General features: G+C 29.8%; 1 protein-coding gene and 1 long non-coding RNA gene across 2 annotated transcripts; both read left to right on the top strand.

Moving 5' to 3' along the window:
* Positions 1-8,059: 8,059 nt before the first annotated feature.
* Positions 8,060-9,887, top strand: LOC100785733 (auxin-responsive protein IAA27). The gene is made up of 3 exons (XM_014777762.2): positions 8,060-8,286; positions 9,089-9,318; positions 9,446-9,887. Exons 1-3 carry the CDS (start codon positions 8,060-8,062, stop codon positions 9,589-9,591), a joined length of 603 nt encoding a protein of 200 aa, XP_014633248.1. The 3' UTR covers positions 9,592-9,887.
* A 385-nt stretch (positions 9,888-10,272) lies between these two features.
* On the top strand, positions 10,273-11,549 carry LOC106794545 (uncharacterized). Its single transcript, XR_001382610.3, has 4 exons — positions 10,273-10,374; positions 10,693-10,747; positions 10,822-11,089; positions 11,284-11,549. It is a non-coding gene; the product is annotated as an uncharacterized lncRNA (long non-coding RNA).
* The last annotated feature ends 7,453 nt before the right edge of the window (positions 11,550-19,002 follow it).

Genomic DNA, 19,002 nt, shown 5'->3' with positions numbered 1-19,002 from the left:
ATTTTCATTGCTTCCGACTTGAAGCTGTTAGAAATAAAGACATTAAAAAACCTGTTTAAACAAAAGCAAATATGTAGAGTTCTTCCACAAGAACTCATCATCCACACTGAATATCCGAAATCAATGTCTAGTTATAAATCTTGTGAAGAATAGATCTTGAGTTCAAGAATCCAATTTAAGATCCAACATTAAAAATACTTTAAGTTGACACAAATAGAACATGAGAAACTAAAATTACACATTTATGATACTTAAAAAAAACTTAATTGTCCCATTGAAACTTGAAAGATTAAAATTACATAATTACAATACCTAAAAAACTAAGAGTACAATTAAAGTCAACCCACTGGCCAAAAATCAAGTTAAACATTATAATTTTCCATTTGTAACTCTTATTTTTCCTTTTAAGTTAAGTTTTTTTTTTTCATTCACGTTATTAAGTTACCTTTACCTAAAATACTAAAAGTACAATTACATTTTTTTTATTGACAATGTGTTTTCTTTATTCGTGATTTTCTCTAACTCTTGTTTAATTTCTTTTATTTTAATTTTCAATTTAATCAAACAAACGAAAATAAATTATTTTTTCTTTCTTTCCTAATTATATTAATGCAAACATCACACATTTTTATTTTAAACTCATTTTTATTTCATTTTTTTTCTATTTCTTTCATCTCAATGTATTTCCTTTGTATTTTATTCATTGTCCAAACATAGTGTTTTTGCTCAATGTTATATGTGTAGTTGTGATCAAATAAAACTTTTCTAATAATTTAGGCAATTGTAATAATTCTCTCAGATGGACCTTTGACAATTTCCTCAGCATGCTAATATATTACTTCCTATTACTTTATGAAACTTAGAAAAATCAATGTTATTGAACCGGTCCAAACCAGTAGGATTGGATATACATATATAACTTTGTACGAATCGAACAGATTTAGCATGATTTGGCTTTAAATTGTGACGTGATTGACTTGGTGAGTCATACACTTTTAGTTTTTTTCTTACAATTGAATCAGATCACTCATATAAAAAAAACTCAATTCATATATTATACTTGTGTTATTTACAATTTTTTTTTTATCAAGTATAACCATATCTTACAATTTCAAACGATAAAGATGTTGTGACATCCAATTTTTTCTTAGCATAAAAATAGTTTATATTGTACTTTATTTTTTTTTCTAAGAAACAAGCATTCATTATTATTTAACATTTTTATATTTTGAAAATAGTAAATTATTAATGATTTTTTAATTTTTCTTTTACGTTAAATTTTAATATTAAGATTTTAATTTTAATAATTTTTATCTTTCCGTAAAAAATATATATTTTTCATCTTAAATTATAATTAAATTAGTTCTTTTCAATCTTTTAATTTTCCTTTTTCTCAAACTTTAAATCATTATATTTTTATTTAAATTAAAAATATTTATATAAAAACTAGATATTTATTAATTTAATATAAATTAAAACTCTTCAAATAATAAATAATTTAAAATGAAAATAATATTAATAATTGTAAGACAACGAGATCAAATCTTTAAAATTTGTTTTGCGGTTGGTGATCATCGAGATGGGTCAATATGTTGTTAAAAAAATTAAATTAGTTTTTTTCTCTGATTGATTTTTTAAGTTTAATTTGGTTTTTTATTTTTTTCGGAATTAATTTGATTCTCTAATTTTAAAAATTAGTTGATTTAGTTCTTTAATTTTTTTTGTTTAATTTAATTTTCTAATTTTTAAAATCAATTCAATTTAATCTCACCATCTAAATTAATTTATGTGATCTTATAATTTAAATTTTCTTACGGTCTAAATATGAATTTTATAATGATTTAAAATTATCATTAAATAATTTTAAGTCGTTACAAAATGTGATTTCTTAATATTATTAGTTCAACTTTGATAACACGATAAATTGAATTGATTTTAAAAATTAAAAAAATAAATTAAATTCCAAAAAAAAGTTAAAAAATCAATAAACTAATTTGACCTAGAAAAAAGTTGTCCTAGCCAAAGGTGGATCATTCTAATTAAATCAGGCCAGTTTTTTTTTCAAGGTGATCGTTGATTACATGCCTTCCATCATGATTGGATTGCAGCTGTTTCCCTGTCACTTTGATACTGGTTTGTGTCCTTAACTAAAATAGCAGAATATCACTTCTCACATCAATGCTACTAATACCATTTTTTACAATTTTAATTAAGTTGTTTATAACATAAATTGGTGGTTTGTTGTTTTATTTTTCTGTGAATAAATGGTGTCTATTTTAAACATTGATAGTGTTATTTACACAGATGTGTTGTTTTTATATTATTTTAAAGAATGTGACATTTTACTATTTATTTAAATCTCAATTTTGTATATATTAATTTATCTTAATTTTTATGTGATATCTTATCATAATTAATCTTGTTTATAGTATTTATATATGTGTATTTGAATAACGTAATACAATGTATGTTATATTAATATTTTATTTGTTAATATATGTTTTTGATTGATGTAATTATATTTGATAAATATTTCATGAAATAATACACTCAACATGCGAATTATTTAAATGTTATAATAATCTTTTATTACATTTTTATCCTACATGATTTTTTTATTAAAATTTTAACAAAACACATTCTTAGATCGACATCCAAGATAAAATATTATGAATAATCTATTAGTGGTTGTTGGTATTTTTTATTATCTTTTATAATTTTTCTTTATTTATATTTATTTTTTATATCTTCTCAAATTATCTTTATACTATAAATAGGAATAGGCTACTCCTATGGGAAGAATATATACAATTCTCTTCTTCTTTACTTTTCTTTTTATTTTTCTGCCCCGAATTTTATTTTATTTAACAAGAAATATATTTTATATGTCCATAAATAACTAAAACATATTCCATCCATGGAGAATAAATATTGGTTGAACATTAAATTATGTTTTTTATGAATAAAATATACCCAAAATTAATTATTTTGTTACTTTGTAATAAATTTGGTATAATTTTTTTCATTTATGTATTTTTCAGACTAAAAAAATATTCGTGAAACAAATATTTTTTTAGTATTTAAGAATGTGCACGAATAAAATACTTTTTATTTTCAAATTTAATCTTGATTTTTTTTTTACTGCCAGATTATCTTTTTCTTATTTACCTTTATCACCAGCTATTTCATAAAAATATTACTCATAGTCTCGCGTAGAATCATTATACGTAATTTAATAAATTGGAAAGTCCATTTTTGTTTAAAGGCAAAAGAACTGAACTGTTAATAATTGATGATTTCGCCACAAAAGAAAATGACAAAATACGTATTTAATCCACTATTAGTGTGCTCATTTTCATTCTTCCTGCAGCTAAGTTTTTCAATCTAATCTCTAATTAATCAATGTGTTCCTTTCGCAATTAAATTTGACAGAATTAAATTCATCTCAAGAATTTAAAAGTTGTAGATTGTGATCAGTCATCAGAGTGAGACTAATTAATTTATGAAGGACTAAATAAAAAACAAACACATTAATGCAGGACTATTTTGTTTTCTTAAAAAAAATGGTGATAGATTATAGCTCAAGCTAAAATCTTAATTTATTATCCAGTGTTAAAAATCTCACATTGAGTAGTTAATAAATATAATAAGTATTTATATAGTTGGATAGGTCATCCTTTATAAATTAATTTTTAAAGAGACCTTTCAGATATTTTAACTATACTAACCGATTCATAATAAAGTGACCTACACAATCAAAATATTCAAGAAATCCTTCATATAACAATAATCTTTTTTAACTATTCAGTAGTATTCACAAGGTCCTTAGAAAAAGGAAAAAAGAAGGTATCTCTAAAAACATTGATAAGACTGATGACGACCTTGGCCTAGGTTTCTACCTTGTTTTATAGCCCATAATAATTATTTTAATATCATATTATTACTTTAAAAGTTATTTTCTTATAATAAAGTCTAAGTTCCACCTCATATACATGTTCTTATTACACTTTGTTGATTTGTAGCTAAATACTCCTTTCAGTCCTTTGTGTATATTACTTTTATATTTGATCCTCCAAATACAATATCTTACATTATTTTAAGCCATTTCAACAATAAAGTATATGAACCTTTAAAAGTATAATGTAATTTGCCAATATATATAGCTGGCCGGGTCTCTTATGCATCATCAGTGGTCCACTTATTTAGATTTCCATGATAACCAATGCCTGAAATAAATTAATAACTTAGATTGAAAACTCATTAAAAAATAAATTATTTTTTTAAATAACTGTTTTTTTTTATAATAAATAAGATTGCAAAGCTCGAAATACTTGAAGCCACTGATCTTGCAATTGACTTATCCTTTGTGCTCCCTAAAGTTATAGTTTGTAGGACAGTTGCCAGCTAACTAAGGCTAGAAAAATTTGTTCACTATCATTGAAGACGATGAGTAGCTAAATGTCATTTAGAAGTAAGGACATCACTTCTGTCTAACTGTACCTAGCAAGGACATACAATTTTAAAACTATTGCACATCACTATATCCCATCCATGCCAATTTGCATAAGAGATTCTTTTTTTAATGTAAGAGATTACTTTTTTGAAGAAAAAAAAATTGTTAAACCAATCTCACTTTGATGTTGTTCCTTCCTTTGCATCGCTTCATATGTTTCTTCTATTTGTTTCCTCGTGATTTTTAATTTAGTATTCATTTAGGGATGTCAGCCCGTCTCTCAAAAAAAAAAAAAATCATTAAACCAATTTGTATGATCATTTAGGATATCTTAAATTTATTAAAAATTATAAAATTTATAGTCCCATTTATTTAATAAATCTCACTCATGATTTGTAGTTTTTAATTGATTTAATCTATAATACAAAAAAGTGTTAGAATAATGAGCGTGTTAAAAAAGTATTACATGCCAAACCCTCTTTTCAAAAATTAAGTGAAATAATTTTACAAAATAAATTGCACACCTTAGACTTTTTCTCCATCTCGCTGTGACCTAATCGATTTGGACAAATAACATTTTTATTTTTTTTACTTTTAAAGGAGCTTTTAAGATAAAATTCTCATATAAATTCAATTTTATCTTTAAAACTCTTGTTAAGCATAAAACCTATGCGAAGTACGGGTGGATTTGATTCTCCCCACCCCATCTCCCAAACACAAGTTCAGGATCAAATTTAGGTGAGGTTGAGATAAAAGAAATTAAACTCAACTCTATTAATTTTTTCGAGTTTTATTGAATTTAAAGAAATTTACCTCGCATCATTTTAAATTTTAATTATTCATATATTTTTAAACAAATAGCATATTAGGTTATTATTATTTTAAATTATTTGACTATTGAATAATTTATTTAAATTTTAATAATTGTAAAAAATAAAAAAATATGAAAAATAAAACCTCAAATAATATATTTTATTTGGAAATGACCTTATTTATTTTATGTATTATTCCAGTCCCTACGATTTTTTTATATTAAAAGCTATATTTATATATCTTTTATTTCATGTTTAACTTTTACACATCAATTAATTTATTTCATATGAATATAAGAGTAATGAGCACTGTTTTTAAAATAAAATAAATCTATAAAAAAAACTTATATTCTAAGCTTAGGATGTAATGGTTGGTAAATTAGGTCAAATAAGATCAGAGCCACCAAACAATATTTATTTCGACGAGCTCTGCTATAGCTTACAGTTTGCAACAATTCACTACTATAAAATGACGGGATCAATTAATGGAACCCATATAATCAAAGATAAAATGAAAATTATTACCACCACTATGGTTTCCTAAGTTATTTGTATATAAGTTGTTTGTCCTTTTGCTTGATCATTTTGGAGAAACTTCTCCCACTTCAATGCTTTTAATATAGATGGTGCCTAGTGCCTATCTATAAAGTTTGCGAGGTACTTCACTTTTCAACTATTAAACCGTCAGAATCTTTTATCGGAATAAAAAGGACAAGGGCAGCACCAAACCCAAAAATGAGAAAAACTTCATGATGGGAAAAAGGACATACAAGGTTAATGGAATAACTAAATGAAAAAAAAATGATTTTTTTATTAAATTCATTCTAGAAAAACCAAATGTGTAGTCATTTTGACTAATAAATTAATTTTTTTAAAGAAATAAGATACTTATAATCATGCTGGAGAGATATTGATGATGCTGAAAAAAAATGAATTGGCAAAATATAACAACCAAACTGTTCATATTATCATAAGTAGCCAGAGACTTTTACCATATGATGATGGAAATTATTAACACATAGGGGACTTCATGGTGGAAAATTCCCCACTGCAAAACGCGAATTATCCCATACAAGTCATGCATTTTTCACATGTTATGAAAAGGCAAACAAAACCATAGTGAAACGTGCCCAAAATTCAACTAATTGCAACCACAATCACCTACATGTGCAGAAACAAGTTAAGTGCGCGAGTATAATTTATGGGGTGTTATCTAAAGCAAGAAATAAGGTAACTTTCTGGCCATTATCAATGCCTAACCGAATTTGATATCAGATATGGCACAAGGCGTTTGGCGTGGCCAACGGATGAATCAATGTCACTTTGATAAACGGTACTTTTGCATTTAACTAGAGGCACCAAATTAGGTCAGGCCCAATAATGTGTATATATTGTAAACTAAATGACAAAAACATTAAAAGGAAAAATAAAAGGATAGAAAGGATGGTAGCTAGCATCCAAAATGCATTTTACAATTGGACCAGATGGAAGTGTAACATATAAATGAAAGGGAGGGTTCGAAAGGAAGATAGATTAGAAACGTGTCTCTAAGTTGAGCATAGGTTTATAATTGGGAGAGGATGATTCAGATGTTGACTTAGAAGTATGTTCCGTCCTTTTCATTGTTGGTATAGAGCTAGGTACCCTTTCATTTGACATTGCCATTTATCTTTTCTTTTTACAGGAATATATAGAGGATTCTCTAGTGCATTTGATGAATAATTTTTTTTTTGTCAATTTATTTTTCCATCAATGCCAGCTTCAAAGCAGGTTTTTCTTACAATTAACTGATGCACTTATAAACAGGTTGAAATCGTGCATGAAAAAAAATGACATTGTGTAAGAATTTCACACGTAAAACTTTAGTTGATGCAGTGGTGTATCGGGCGACGTGGATCATTGGGTTGAAGTCATTCTAAGTAATAGGAATACTTACAAAAAAAATAATTGTTAGTCGATAGAAGGCTGAGTCGATGACTCGATATGCACTCAAGCTTCTGTCTCCCAAGGAATCTAAAAGAATAAAAAATGAGAAATTATTGTGTTAGTGGTGATTATTCAGTAATAAGGACACTAATACATTTTTATGAATTTACCACACGCAGTAACAATCACGATGCCTGAAAAAACGTCGTTGAAGGATCGCGGTGGTAATTTTGTAATTTTTAGGACTTCATACAACGACGGTGGTTGAATAACCGATTTGGAAAGCAGGTTTATATGATGACAATGACAGCTTTATTCAGACCGTTGTAGTTGTAACAATTTACAAAGATGAGTTTACCATACTCACCGTCTTTGAATAATAAACTTTTATTAAATTAAATTTTTTCCCCAAATCAGAAAATAATTAACAAGGTGTCCTCAGTTGAAGGTTGTCGCGCGCGCATTTTCGGGCTGGTTGTTTGAAAGCTTTCGTTCATCGTTGTCGGCATAGTTGTGGCTCTGTATCAACCTCGAAGGTTTGTATTCAATGCATTAGCTCACATGTTTTCCGTTTGTCTTCCACATGACCCTGATGTGCTTGACATTTGTGACCCTCGAAGGTCATTCTCACAGTTGTGCTTGACGTCAGCCTCGAAGTCGTCTCTCACTAAAGCTTAGCCTGGGTCGTCTCTGAGTTGAAGGTGTTCGAAGATACGACAGACCACTTCATCTGTCAACTCCTTAAAAGGTATGAACCCTAGCAGTGTTGATTCCAGTTTGTTGTTAGCCGAAAGCGTGTGCTTATGTTGTTTAGTCTTTGTTTTTTACTTTTAAATTGATCAATTTTTTTATTTCTTTGATGCCATTGATGGAAAATGGAATGGTGGTGGATCTGAAAAAAGATGTTGCTACCTTGTTTTGTCCAACTTCAAGGGGTGTTGTTCCTGTTAGTGTTGCCAAGTCTGTCACTTTCACTGCAACAGACTGCACCAACCAACCAACTGCTTTGGGTGCTTCTGTTCTCAGGGAAACTATTCCACACTCTCCAAAACCATTACATGAGAATAAGCCCCAGATTTCTGTTGCAACTGCAAAGTAAATACTTTACTTCACTTTCTCCTTGATATGTAGTATTACATGATTGTGTTTGTGTGTGTTTCATATTTAGTTTTTCTTGTCTACTTTTGTTTGGCTTATTAGGTAGTTGATGTTGGTTATGCCTTCATGAAAGTATTTTATTTATTTGTCTTGTCTCTATTTAGTGCTTATAGTTTCTCTATGTGTTTTTAGCTAGTTGGGAGCAAGATGTTTCTTTTCGTGTTGAGTGATTGGGTAGGCATGCAAATGATTCAGGGGAAGAGGAAAGTTCCTTTTTTTCCCCTCTTTTTGTTTAGTCTTTAATCGAGCCTAATATGTAACTGAACCTTAGCTAGTGGATAAACCTGCTTTGTTGTTGTTGTTTATATTTTTATCAGTTGGAATTTAAACTTAAATGAATCAACTCAACCTGTTGCTGATTACTCTCATGTTAGCCTCAAGCGTTAAACAAAGTGTTATTACTTGTGTTCTTTGTAATTTAGAGGATATTCCTTCTATGTTATTAATCATCGTATAGTTACTTTGTTTGTTCCATTATTTTTCTCCTATGTCTTGGTTGTCTATGATCTTGTTGTTATGGTATGTGATTTGGGATTTGAGCTCCTCCAATTATCATTTTCTGTGATTTCTGATCCTGATGCTGAAAGATTTTGACCTTATAGATAAGGATACAAATCTCTATTAGCTAGATTCCTTTTTTTAGAAGAATTTAATCACTGGCTCTGAAAATTGAAAGTTTTTATGAATTTGGTGCCAATAATAGAGTGATTAAATAATGAATTGTTATTATGTGAATCAGGGCGCAAGTTGTGGGATGGCCACCAATCCGTTCATTCAGGAAGAACTCAATGGCTTCTCAGCCTCAGAAGAATGATGTTGCTGCTAATGCAGAAGCCAAGTCTGGATGCCTTTATGTTAAAGTCAACATGGAAGGCTCCCCATACTTAAGGAAAGTGGATCTGAATAGTTTTACCACTTACAAGGACCTCTCTTTGGCACTTGAAAAGATGTTTAGTTGTTTTACACTCAGTAAGTTCCTATGTTTAGCTTTTGGTTGGTGGCATGAATTTGTTTGTATAGTGTTTCAATGGCATAGACTCATATAACTGAATAATATGCATGTATTATTCTGATTATGTTTTATTAACAAGTTTAGGTCAATGTGGCTCATATGGGGTTTCTAGTCGGGAAAATTTAAGTGAAAGTAGATTGATGGATCTCCTTCATGGTTCAAAATATGTTCTTATCTATGAAGACAAGGATGGAGATTGGATGCTAGTTGGTGATGTTCTGTGGGAGTAAGTGCATTTTCTCACTTAATTTCAAAGAGAATGTTTCGAATTTTCACTAATTTGATAGACAACAATTTCTATATTAATTTTCTTTGCTGTTTTAAGAGGTGGAGACCTCTTATTTTCCAATCTTTTTTTTTCTAATATGAAATTATAATAGTTAAAGAGAAAATGTTAATTTTTTGTTTTTTCTTTGAGGGAACAATAATGTTATTGCCCCACTTATTAGATTAGCAATTGAAATCTATGTAAGTTCATATTTAGTTCATTATCTCTTACGGCCAAAAATGGGTGATTAGATCCCAAGGATCAGCTGCTTACATCAGTTGGCACATGGCCTCATGGTTTGGAGAGTTTACACTAGGAAGAATAAAGGAAGGAATGGCAGAATGCTAAGTTGATAGAGAGAGAAATAAAGGAAGATGGTTGTTAATGATTTGGAGTTTATGGTAGTATATAGGTGGGAATGTTGGGTACTGGGGGTGATCATTGAAAACATTATGATAATTCTGAATGGAGAAAAATAGCTCTCTGTAGTAGCTTGGCTTTAACAGTAGAAGATTTCTTCCACTATATTACTTTTATTAATTCTTAGACTTAATATGTGCTAATTTCTTCTTGTTGAATTAATTTCTATGTAACAAATCTTTGGCTTGACCCATTTGAATTGGGTTTTCTCATCTTGTTAGGGGGAAGGTTCATTAATCTACTTGTTGATTTTATCTTGGCCACTTGGTTTATCTACATTGGTGGTATGCTCCATATTAGCAACAGTTATGTTACGTTATGGAAGGTAAGCTCTTGATTGACTAGTTGAGGCAACATGTCTCATGGTGAAAATATCAACCATAATATGCATCAATTCCCATCATGTCAACTTGTTCTTAATTAATTCAATTAGTTGACTCTAAATAATTGTCATTTCTATATAATATGTCACTCTGTAAAAGCTAAAGGAATCTTTGCCTTATCCTTACCTAGTGGGATAAGGCTTTATAGTTGTTATAAAAAATAAATTTTGATGCTTGTGTTTCCTTTTAGGCTTCTACCTCATTCCTTGTTTGTCTCCTTTATATCACTGGTATTGATTTGGTCATATATTTCTGCATAGGTACCAGAAAAAGGCAGCAAGGTTGATCCAAGAAGTCACTGCTTCTGCAAATGATGTAGAATAAGATACCTTATACTTTAATTCATTTTATATTTCCTAAATGCAATTGTGATGAAAATTTTCTCATAGGTAGCCCAAGAGACATTCTCTCTTATTAGAATTGTGCGAGTTTATGGAACAGAAGAAGAAGAACATGGAAGGTGATGATGCTATTACAATTATGTGATATTTATTATATTTTCATTCCTGTTATTTTGTTGTATTCTCATGCATGTTGTCCATTTGTATCTGCAAGTATAAGTGGTGGCTGGAGAAATTAGCTAACATAAGCTTGCGACAAAGTGCTGCATATGAAGTTTGGAATTTTAGCTTTAACATTCTTTATCATTCAACTCAGGTTAGCCAAGGGTTTCTTAAATCACGTATTTATCAGTTTTTATTAATTTATTTATTTCCATTTTTTTCTCCTTTAAGCCTATAATTTTACTCTTGGAAGAAAGTCTGCTAGGATTTGTAATCGATAAATTTTTTGAAGTTTAATTAAACCTTTAATATTGACTTGTGTTTTTATTGAAACATTAAATCTCATAGGTTATCGCTGTGCTATTTGGAGGAATGTCTATTCTAGCGGGTCATATCACAGTTGAGAAACTTACCAAGTTTATATTATACAGTGAATGGTTAATTTATTCTACCTGGTGGGTGGGAGACAATATATCCAATTTGATGCAATCGGTTGGGGCTAGCGAAAAAGTATTCCACTTAATGGATCTCTCACCTAGCAGCCAATCCATAGAAAGAGGAAAACATTTTTTTGCTCAAATATTTCATATGAATAAACACCTTCATATTAGTTTAGTCCTTTTTGTGCTTCTTTTTATTTTGTCAAGTCATCACCTATCTCGAGACTGCATGGTCCCTGCATGTTCAATTCTTATTCTACCAATAGATTGAGCATGGATACTTCCCCAAGAATTATGTGGGATAATTATAATTTTCTTAAGCTATGCATTAAACAAACTCTGTAGTTTACTTATTTGCTTGTTAGGAATAAGGTTGCTCACACTGATACAACAACAAAGTCTTATCTTATCCCATTAGCTAGGATTGCTCACACTAATAGTAACTATAAGTGTTTTAAAACTTTAGATACTTTCTACGATTCTTGATACTGGTTGTTACAAGCAATATTGGAATTTTATTTTTAAAGAAAAATAGAATTTTGTTATTGAACTAGACAAAATGTTTCATTGATTGAAATAGAAGTATAGAAAAGTTAATTACAAAAGAAAGTAAAAAGAAAGTGATTAGCTATTTATAGAGGCACAATGATAACTAAAATCTAACAAAGTGTAACTAACTACACACAATCCTAACAACACAAAATCCTAATTAAAAAATCTCTTAAGTTAGTCTTGAGTCGAACTCTTCACTAGTTTTTCTTCGGTATGATTTGCCACTGCTATTTGCTCTCATTCTTACTTCTTTAACAAATATTTGATGACTTAGATTAGTTAGTTTCATGTAGGTTTTTTTTTAATTTCAGTTTAAAATCTATAAATATGAATTTGTGGAATTTTTAAATATTTGTTTAATGTAGTGTTTTTTTTTGTTTTTTCAGCTTTTCTTTGTGTATGCTGTAAGAGATAATATCATCGATCCTGTCAAAGACAAGGTACCTGGTCCTCTGAACTTTTCTAGAAAAATCATTATTTAATTTAGGATTTTGTCATTGGAATTATAATAACTTTATATAAAAAATTATAATAAGTTGTATTTTGTATGAAATTGTCTTAAGAATTTTTATTTTGTTACACTCTTGTAATTAATATTAAAATTTATTTATAAAATTAATATTTAAATGATAGATTAAATATAAATAATTTGTGAACATCTTATTTTCATTTAATCTATCATTTAAATATTTATTTAATAAATAAGTTTTACTAATAATATTAATTACAATGCTAACGTAAATTATTTTTATTTTTTCTGATGGGATATCATTCAGGAAAAATATCAATAACTAAAAATAATATTTAATTCAAAGACGGTGCTAACGTAAGCACCCTTAAAGACGATGTTGATGTAAGCACCGTCTTTAATGTAAGCACCATATTTGAAAGTTGATCCCTTTCTAAGACGGTGATTTTTGACCCGTCGTTGAAAGGTTTAACTTTCCATGACATCGGCTTCTATGACAATCAACGACTGTCGTTGTATCTTCTTTTTGACCGTCTTAGAAAAGTTTTTTTCTAGTAGTGGGAAGATAATAATTAGAGAATTTCAAGGTGTGGGTATACATTAAGACATTAAGTTCATCAATTTTATATAAATTGCATACAAGAGGTACAATATATAGCGATTTTTTTAAGCAAAAAGAGATTATCCCAACTAGGTTGATATCACAACAAATAGAAGCCCAAACAACAAACCCTATATCCATTAATAGATGAAGAAAAAGAAAAAAATAGGAGCTTGGGGGAATAGAGCCTGACCCAAAAGAAGCCGAAACAAAGTTCTTGTATAATCTATAACAGGAAAGATTTTTCTATCCTATACAAAAAAAATTGTGATAAAAGTTGGTATAAAATCCCATCAATAAAACTTATCTATACTAGTGCCATGGGAGATCAACCTATTTGCCCAGGTGTTCTCCTCTCGAAAAATGTGACCAAATGATTTTGGGTGCAAATTTTACCTTATTAAAAAGATAATTTTATTAGCTTCAATTTGAAAAAAGTACAACTAAATCTTGTTTTGGGAAAGGTTAGAAAAATGTATACCTTTGAAATCAATGTTTTCAGTATTTTTTGAAAAAAGTGAAAATATGGTGGTACTTTAAAGTACTTTCTTCTCGATACATGTATTCTAAATCTTGAAAATTTGAAAATGAATACTCAAGCTAAGTGTCACCTTATTGCTTGAAAATCCTTTACTAATTTTAATTGGAGCATTTTTTGTTTTGTTTTTCTAGGAGTTTAGGATTTGGAGTTTTCCTTCTTTAATCATGAAATGAAATTGTTATTTTTGCTAAGTGTATAAATTGTTTATATGGCTTATGAGGAAATGTTGATTTACTATTTCAAGTTAATTGGAGGACCCCAAAAGTGTAAATTTTGGGAAAATGTTAATTTATGCATGCAATGTATTTATTTTAATTTAACTGTATTGAAGACTAGGAGGAGTGTGAACCTCAAGTACTAAAAATTGTATGTGCATGTGATTGTTTGTATGATACAATTGATTTTCAACCATAGTGTGAAATTGTTAGCATTATGATTTTGTTTGTGGTAGTTTCACATGGACTTGGGTGCGAGTACTTGTGCTGACTAGAGAATGGGGTATAGAGGGTAGGAAGTGAAATTTGAGTTGGAGGACAGAGTGGTTTGAGTGGGAAAAAACAATGATGGAATGTTTTGAAAAGGAAATGTTAGGGGTGCATTTGGTGAAGGATGTTTTGGACACAAAGAGATGGTTGCATAGTGATTCCAAGTCTTACACGGTTCACTTTGCATATTTGACAGTGAACAATTTTGATGCAATGCTTGATTTAGATGAGGTATTTGTACAAATATGGAATTTGTTGGTGTCACCAAAGTTTCATGTATTTCTGTGCAAATTGATGAAAAACAAATTACCAAACAAGGGTTAATTTGAGGAGAAAAGGTATTGAGCTAGGTGTGACTAGTGTTCAATGCCTATTTTGTGTTGTTGAGGAAGAAAATTTGGACCATGTTTTGTTATGTCGTCCACGTGTGGAGGGCATTTGGAAAAGATGGTATAGTTGGTTATAGATTAAAACCACATTGCCTAAATGTGGTAATATGCATTTTAGCCAACATGTGCTTTTTTATGTGAACCAATTGGTTAATGCTAGATGTATATTGGTAGTCATCACTTGGGTCTTATGGAATTAGAGAAACAATATGATCTTTAATGGAAAAAGTTTCGACCATCATGAAATTTTGTAGTAGATCTTGTTCTAAGCATGGTCTTGGATTCAAAATTATTATGCTGCTTCTGAAGCTTGCTTTGCTCAATGGTGCATTAACCCTAGGATTTGTATGTTGGGGTGACAGATGTAACATCTCATTTTTCATAAAATAAACTAAAAATGATTTTATTGAAAATTAAAGCGTTTTAGGAAAATAATAAGGATTTTGTAATTAAATAAATAAGGGAAAATATTTTTTATTAATTAAAATAATGGTTTTAAGGTAAATAAAATAAATATATGTTCTTAGAAAATAAAAAAGATATTTTATTTATTCATTTGATAGGGAATAAAATTGAGTTTCTTTTTATAAAATAAAATAAAGAAAAATAGAGTAAATAATAGACTGAGAGTATCCTAACTATAAATAGAGACATATTAGGTCAGTTTTACATTCTTTACGCTCTCTCATCCTCTTAAATTCGTTTTCCCTTCATCATTTCCCAAAACTCTCTCTTTTTCTCACATACACTCAAATCTATCCCAGTAAAACTACAATCTCGGACTCGTTAACCATTGGATCATCATGAAATTTGAACAACAAGTTTGGAATTTATTTCCACAGACTCCTATCGTTGGGATTTGCGAAATAAGGTCCTTGGATAGAGAAACGTCCTTTGCATGGAGACAGTGAAATGAAGGTTTCAATTCCTTCTCCTTCTTTCTAACGCTTGAAAATCCTAACAGAGCAACCAAAGAAAAATCTTGAGGAATCCTAGGGAACTGTTAGAGATGCTACTATCGTTGCCGGACTAGACACTTGAGTCCGCTTAGAGATAAAAGATGAGTTTATCGCATTTTGGGTTAGAATGAACATGTGTAAGAATTGTTAGAGGATCAAATTGAGATTTAATTTGGGATGCTAATTGTATTGTGATTCTTCCTTTATGATTATAATTACGAGATTGTTGTGTTTGATAGGCCAATTGATGTCCTTATGCGAATTGGTTGATAAAATTGAGTGCTCTTGGTGTTTTCATGTTTTTGACCTATGATTTTGATTACTTTGATTTTGATATGATTATGTGAAATTTTTTGAGGAGTTTAATCATATGAACATAACATATTAATATTATTATTGTGTGACATATATGTAATGCATGAGGCGTGATAACGTGTTATCTTGGGATTATGAAAGTGTGATGAACTATGTATAAGTGACAAATTGAGTATGTATTAAATTATGAGATCACACATGTGTATTAAGATGTTGTGTGCATTGAGTTGTGAGCTATGAATCGTACAATCACATGACTATAAGATCTTTTAAGGGCAACGAGTTAATGCGCGACGAGTATTGTGATGAGATCCACTGTGGGAACCCAACGAGTTTAATCACTTTGAGGCACAACGAGTTAAAATTGTTTTGAGAAAATTGAGGAGTCGTGTGTTTTGTATAGTTCATAGATAGAGTCTGCGTGCTAAAATATTTTCTGGGTTGGACCTGAATCAAGAGGGAGAGATCCTGACAGACTCTTCAGAGTGTAGGCCTTAGGGGTAAATACACTCAGTTTGAATGTTCCTTGAAGCCTACGTTGATCCCATATGGTTAGAGCGTTCTTGCAAAATAGAGTGACCCTAACTGGTCTCCTTATGATTTTACCAAATGAGAGTTACTTGACTTACTAGTGTGTTGTTTGTCTTGTCATGTACTCCTAGGTGCCCAATGAGATTTTTCACTGACATGGTACCACATTGCATATAGGATTGAGTCTTAGTATATTTGTTGCATAACGCTTGTATATTGATCGATATTGATTGGTTGAGTGATATCTTGTTTTGATTCTTGAGTACATGAATGATATGGAAATGTGTGAGACGTGTAGTGTTGAGATGTGATGTCATGCGATAAGTGGTGGAAAATGACGTGAGTTGTATTTAAGTAAACTATATTTCATTTATATGATATGTATATCTATGTTATTTTGTTTCTCTCTATTAGTTAGGAATGTGATAATTCACTCTCGGTATATTGTTTATATTTAGATCCTGTGATGATCTCAAACTTTGTATTTGTGGGAGTAGATGGTTAGGTGGATAACTATAGAGAATCTCATGCTAGAGGATGTGGGAACACAATACTCTGATAGGATGTGACATTGCGACATGAGTTTCAGTATTATTTGCATAATATTTTGAACATGTTATTTCGCTGCTCAACTTGTTTCCTTTTGTTAAAAAAAATTGGATGACCTTGTTTTGGGCCAAAAATGTTTTCATACCCTTATTCGATAAGTTTTTAATTTGGTGATTAACATGAATGTGAACCTTTTACCCATGTGAGCTCTTTTCTGTTTATTAAATAAAATCATTTTAATTAATTCTGTGTTTTCATGTATGATATTATATAAACATGTATGTCAGGGTAGAGGATGTCACAATAGGTTTGCTAGTGGGTGGAATATGGATATGCAGGCTTTTAAGGAAAATGGTGATACTCGTTGCATATTTTAGGGGATTAATATTCTACAAGTGATTCTAGATGCATGTTGATTCATTGCTTTGCTTAACGAGTATAGTTATTGTTGTGGACATAGTGATGTTTTGATATTATGAAGGCTTGACTTCTGGGATTTGTTAATGGCTAATTTGGTGGGATGTAGTTAATGCTAGTTAGTGGGTGGTTGTTCAGTATTTTAGAGATATTAATGCCATAATATTGCAAACCACTTATTCATATAACCATGAAGGATTTTTTGTTGGAACACATACATTGTATATGGGTTGGCACCCTAGTGATTTTTATAATATATTAGAATTTTAGCTAATAATAAAAATTGTGATGACTAAAACTCCGTTATAGTAATTTTAGTACAATGACGAGTACGTGACGAGACACGAAAAGTATGAGATGAAGAAAGTCACATGGGGAATTCTAGCTATAAATATGTTGGAGATCATGAAAACAAAGGTCAAATGACAATGCTCACCTAAAGTGGTGAAGAGGACATAGGTCCTTAAAATGATATGATTATGGAGCTTGAAGAGATGTCTCAAGCTCATGTGCCAGTTCGTTATCGTTTGACACTAAAAGTAGCAAAACCCCACCGTGACAAAGAAAGGACACTCTGAGTAAGGAGAATTGTTGAGTAGTCAATCCTTAAAGTTGTTGGATGACCACGGTTGATACTTGGGCAATGATCGTAGGACATGAATCTTTGGGATGAGACCAAGTTGTGACTAATGTCAACGAACCAACTTGGTAACCCTGACTAACTATGAGTCATTATCAATTGGTGGGAGTCTACCATTGTACCATGATAAAAGCTATACTCTCAATAGTCATCCAAACTAGAATGTTGTAAGACCATTGAATTCTGGGAATTTTAGTGGCAACTTGCCAATGTGAAATGATTACGAAATTAGAAAATGTAAACAATTTGAATGTGAGTGAGACCAATAGACAACCACATTGTCATGGTTAGTAGAACTGTATATGACTTCTTAATTCCTTATATGTGTCGTTAGACAAAGTTGGAAGATTCACTCTTATTTATTTCTTAGGATTAGACAGTAGCACTTTTGGAGATCACAGAGACATTGTCTTGTTCACATTCGTCATTCTCGCCACCATTATTTTTCTTTTGAGGTTTAGTTTGACATGCAGAATTGAGATTAGTAATGACTACTTTAAGTGTAGAATCTTTTATTCTATATATATATATATATATATATATATATATTAATATTAGTAGACCTAGACTTTATAACTTTTAGCATATATAAATTTAGTTATCACACTTTATCACTACATGTATTTATGTTATACTTTGAGATTGTACCTATTACCTTATCCAAGAAAAACATATATATTATGATACTTTTTACCTCATGTATATATGTATATCTTGTAAATTAGAGATATCTTTTTTATTTCATCTTGTCTTACTCGTTTTAAATGAAAGGTTCTAGGCAAGACAATACTAAGCTTTTTAAAAAAAAATTCAAATGATATGTTTTTTTTATTACGTGGTATCAACTTTCTGAGTTAATTAATAAAAAGTTTTTAAAAAAATTATGTAACAGTTTTTGAGTAATTAAAATGGAAGTAATACGTTTATCAAATTAAAATAAGATTAAATACTGATTATATGTAAACAAGGAATTACGGTGTTAAAGGGATTACATCCAAGGAGGTAAATTCCAACTGCCATTACTAATGAAGTCAACGAGTGTGGCCTACAGATTGCAGAGAACGTCCTCCGAGATATTGACAACAAAGGCAATTGGTTGGGATGTGAATGTTTTAGTGTTCAATAGTTTAAAGCTAATAATGATAAGGTATTTTTTTAACAAATTTATCTGTTAAAAAA

Source organism: Glycine max, chromosome 1, assembly GCF_000004515.6.
Source record: "Glycine max cultivar Williams 82 chromosome 1, Glycine_max_v4.0, whole genome shotgun sequence".
NCBI lineage: Eukaryota > Viridiplantae > Streptophyta > Magnoliopsida > Fabales > Fabaceae > Glycine > Glycine max.
The sequence above is the reverse complement of the archived record's forward strand: the minus strand, read 5'-3'. Positions and strand labels throughout refer to the sequence as shown.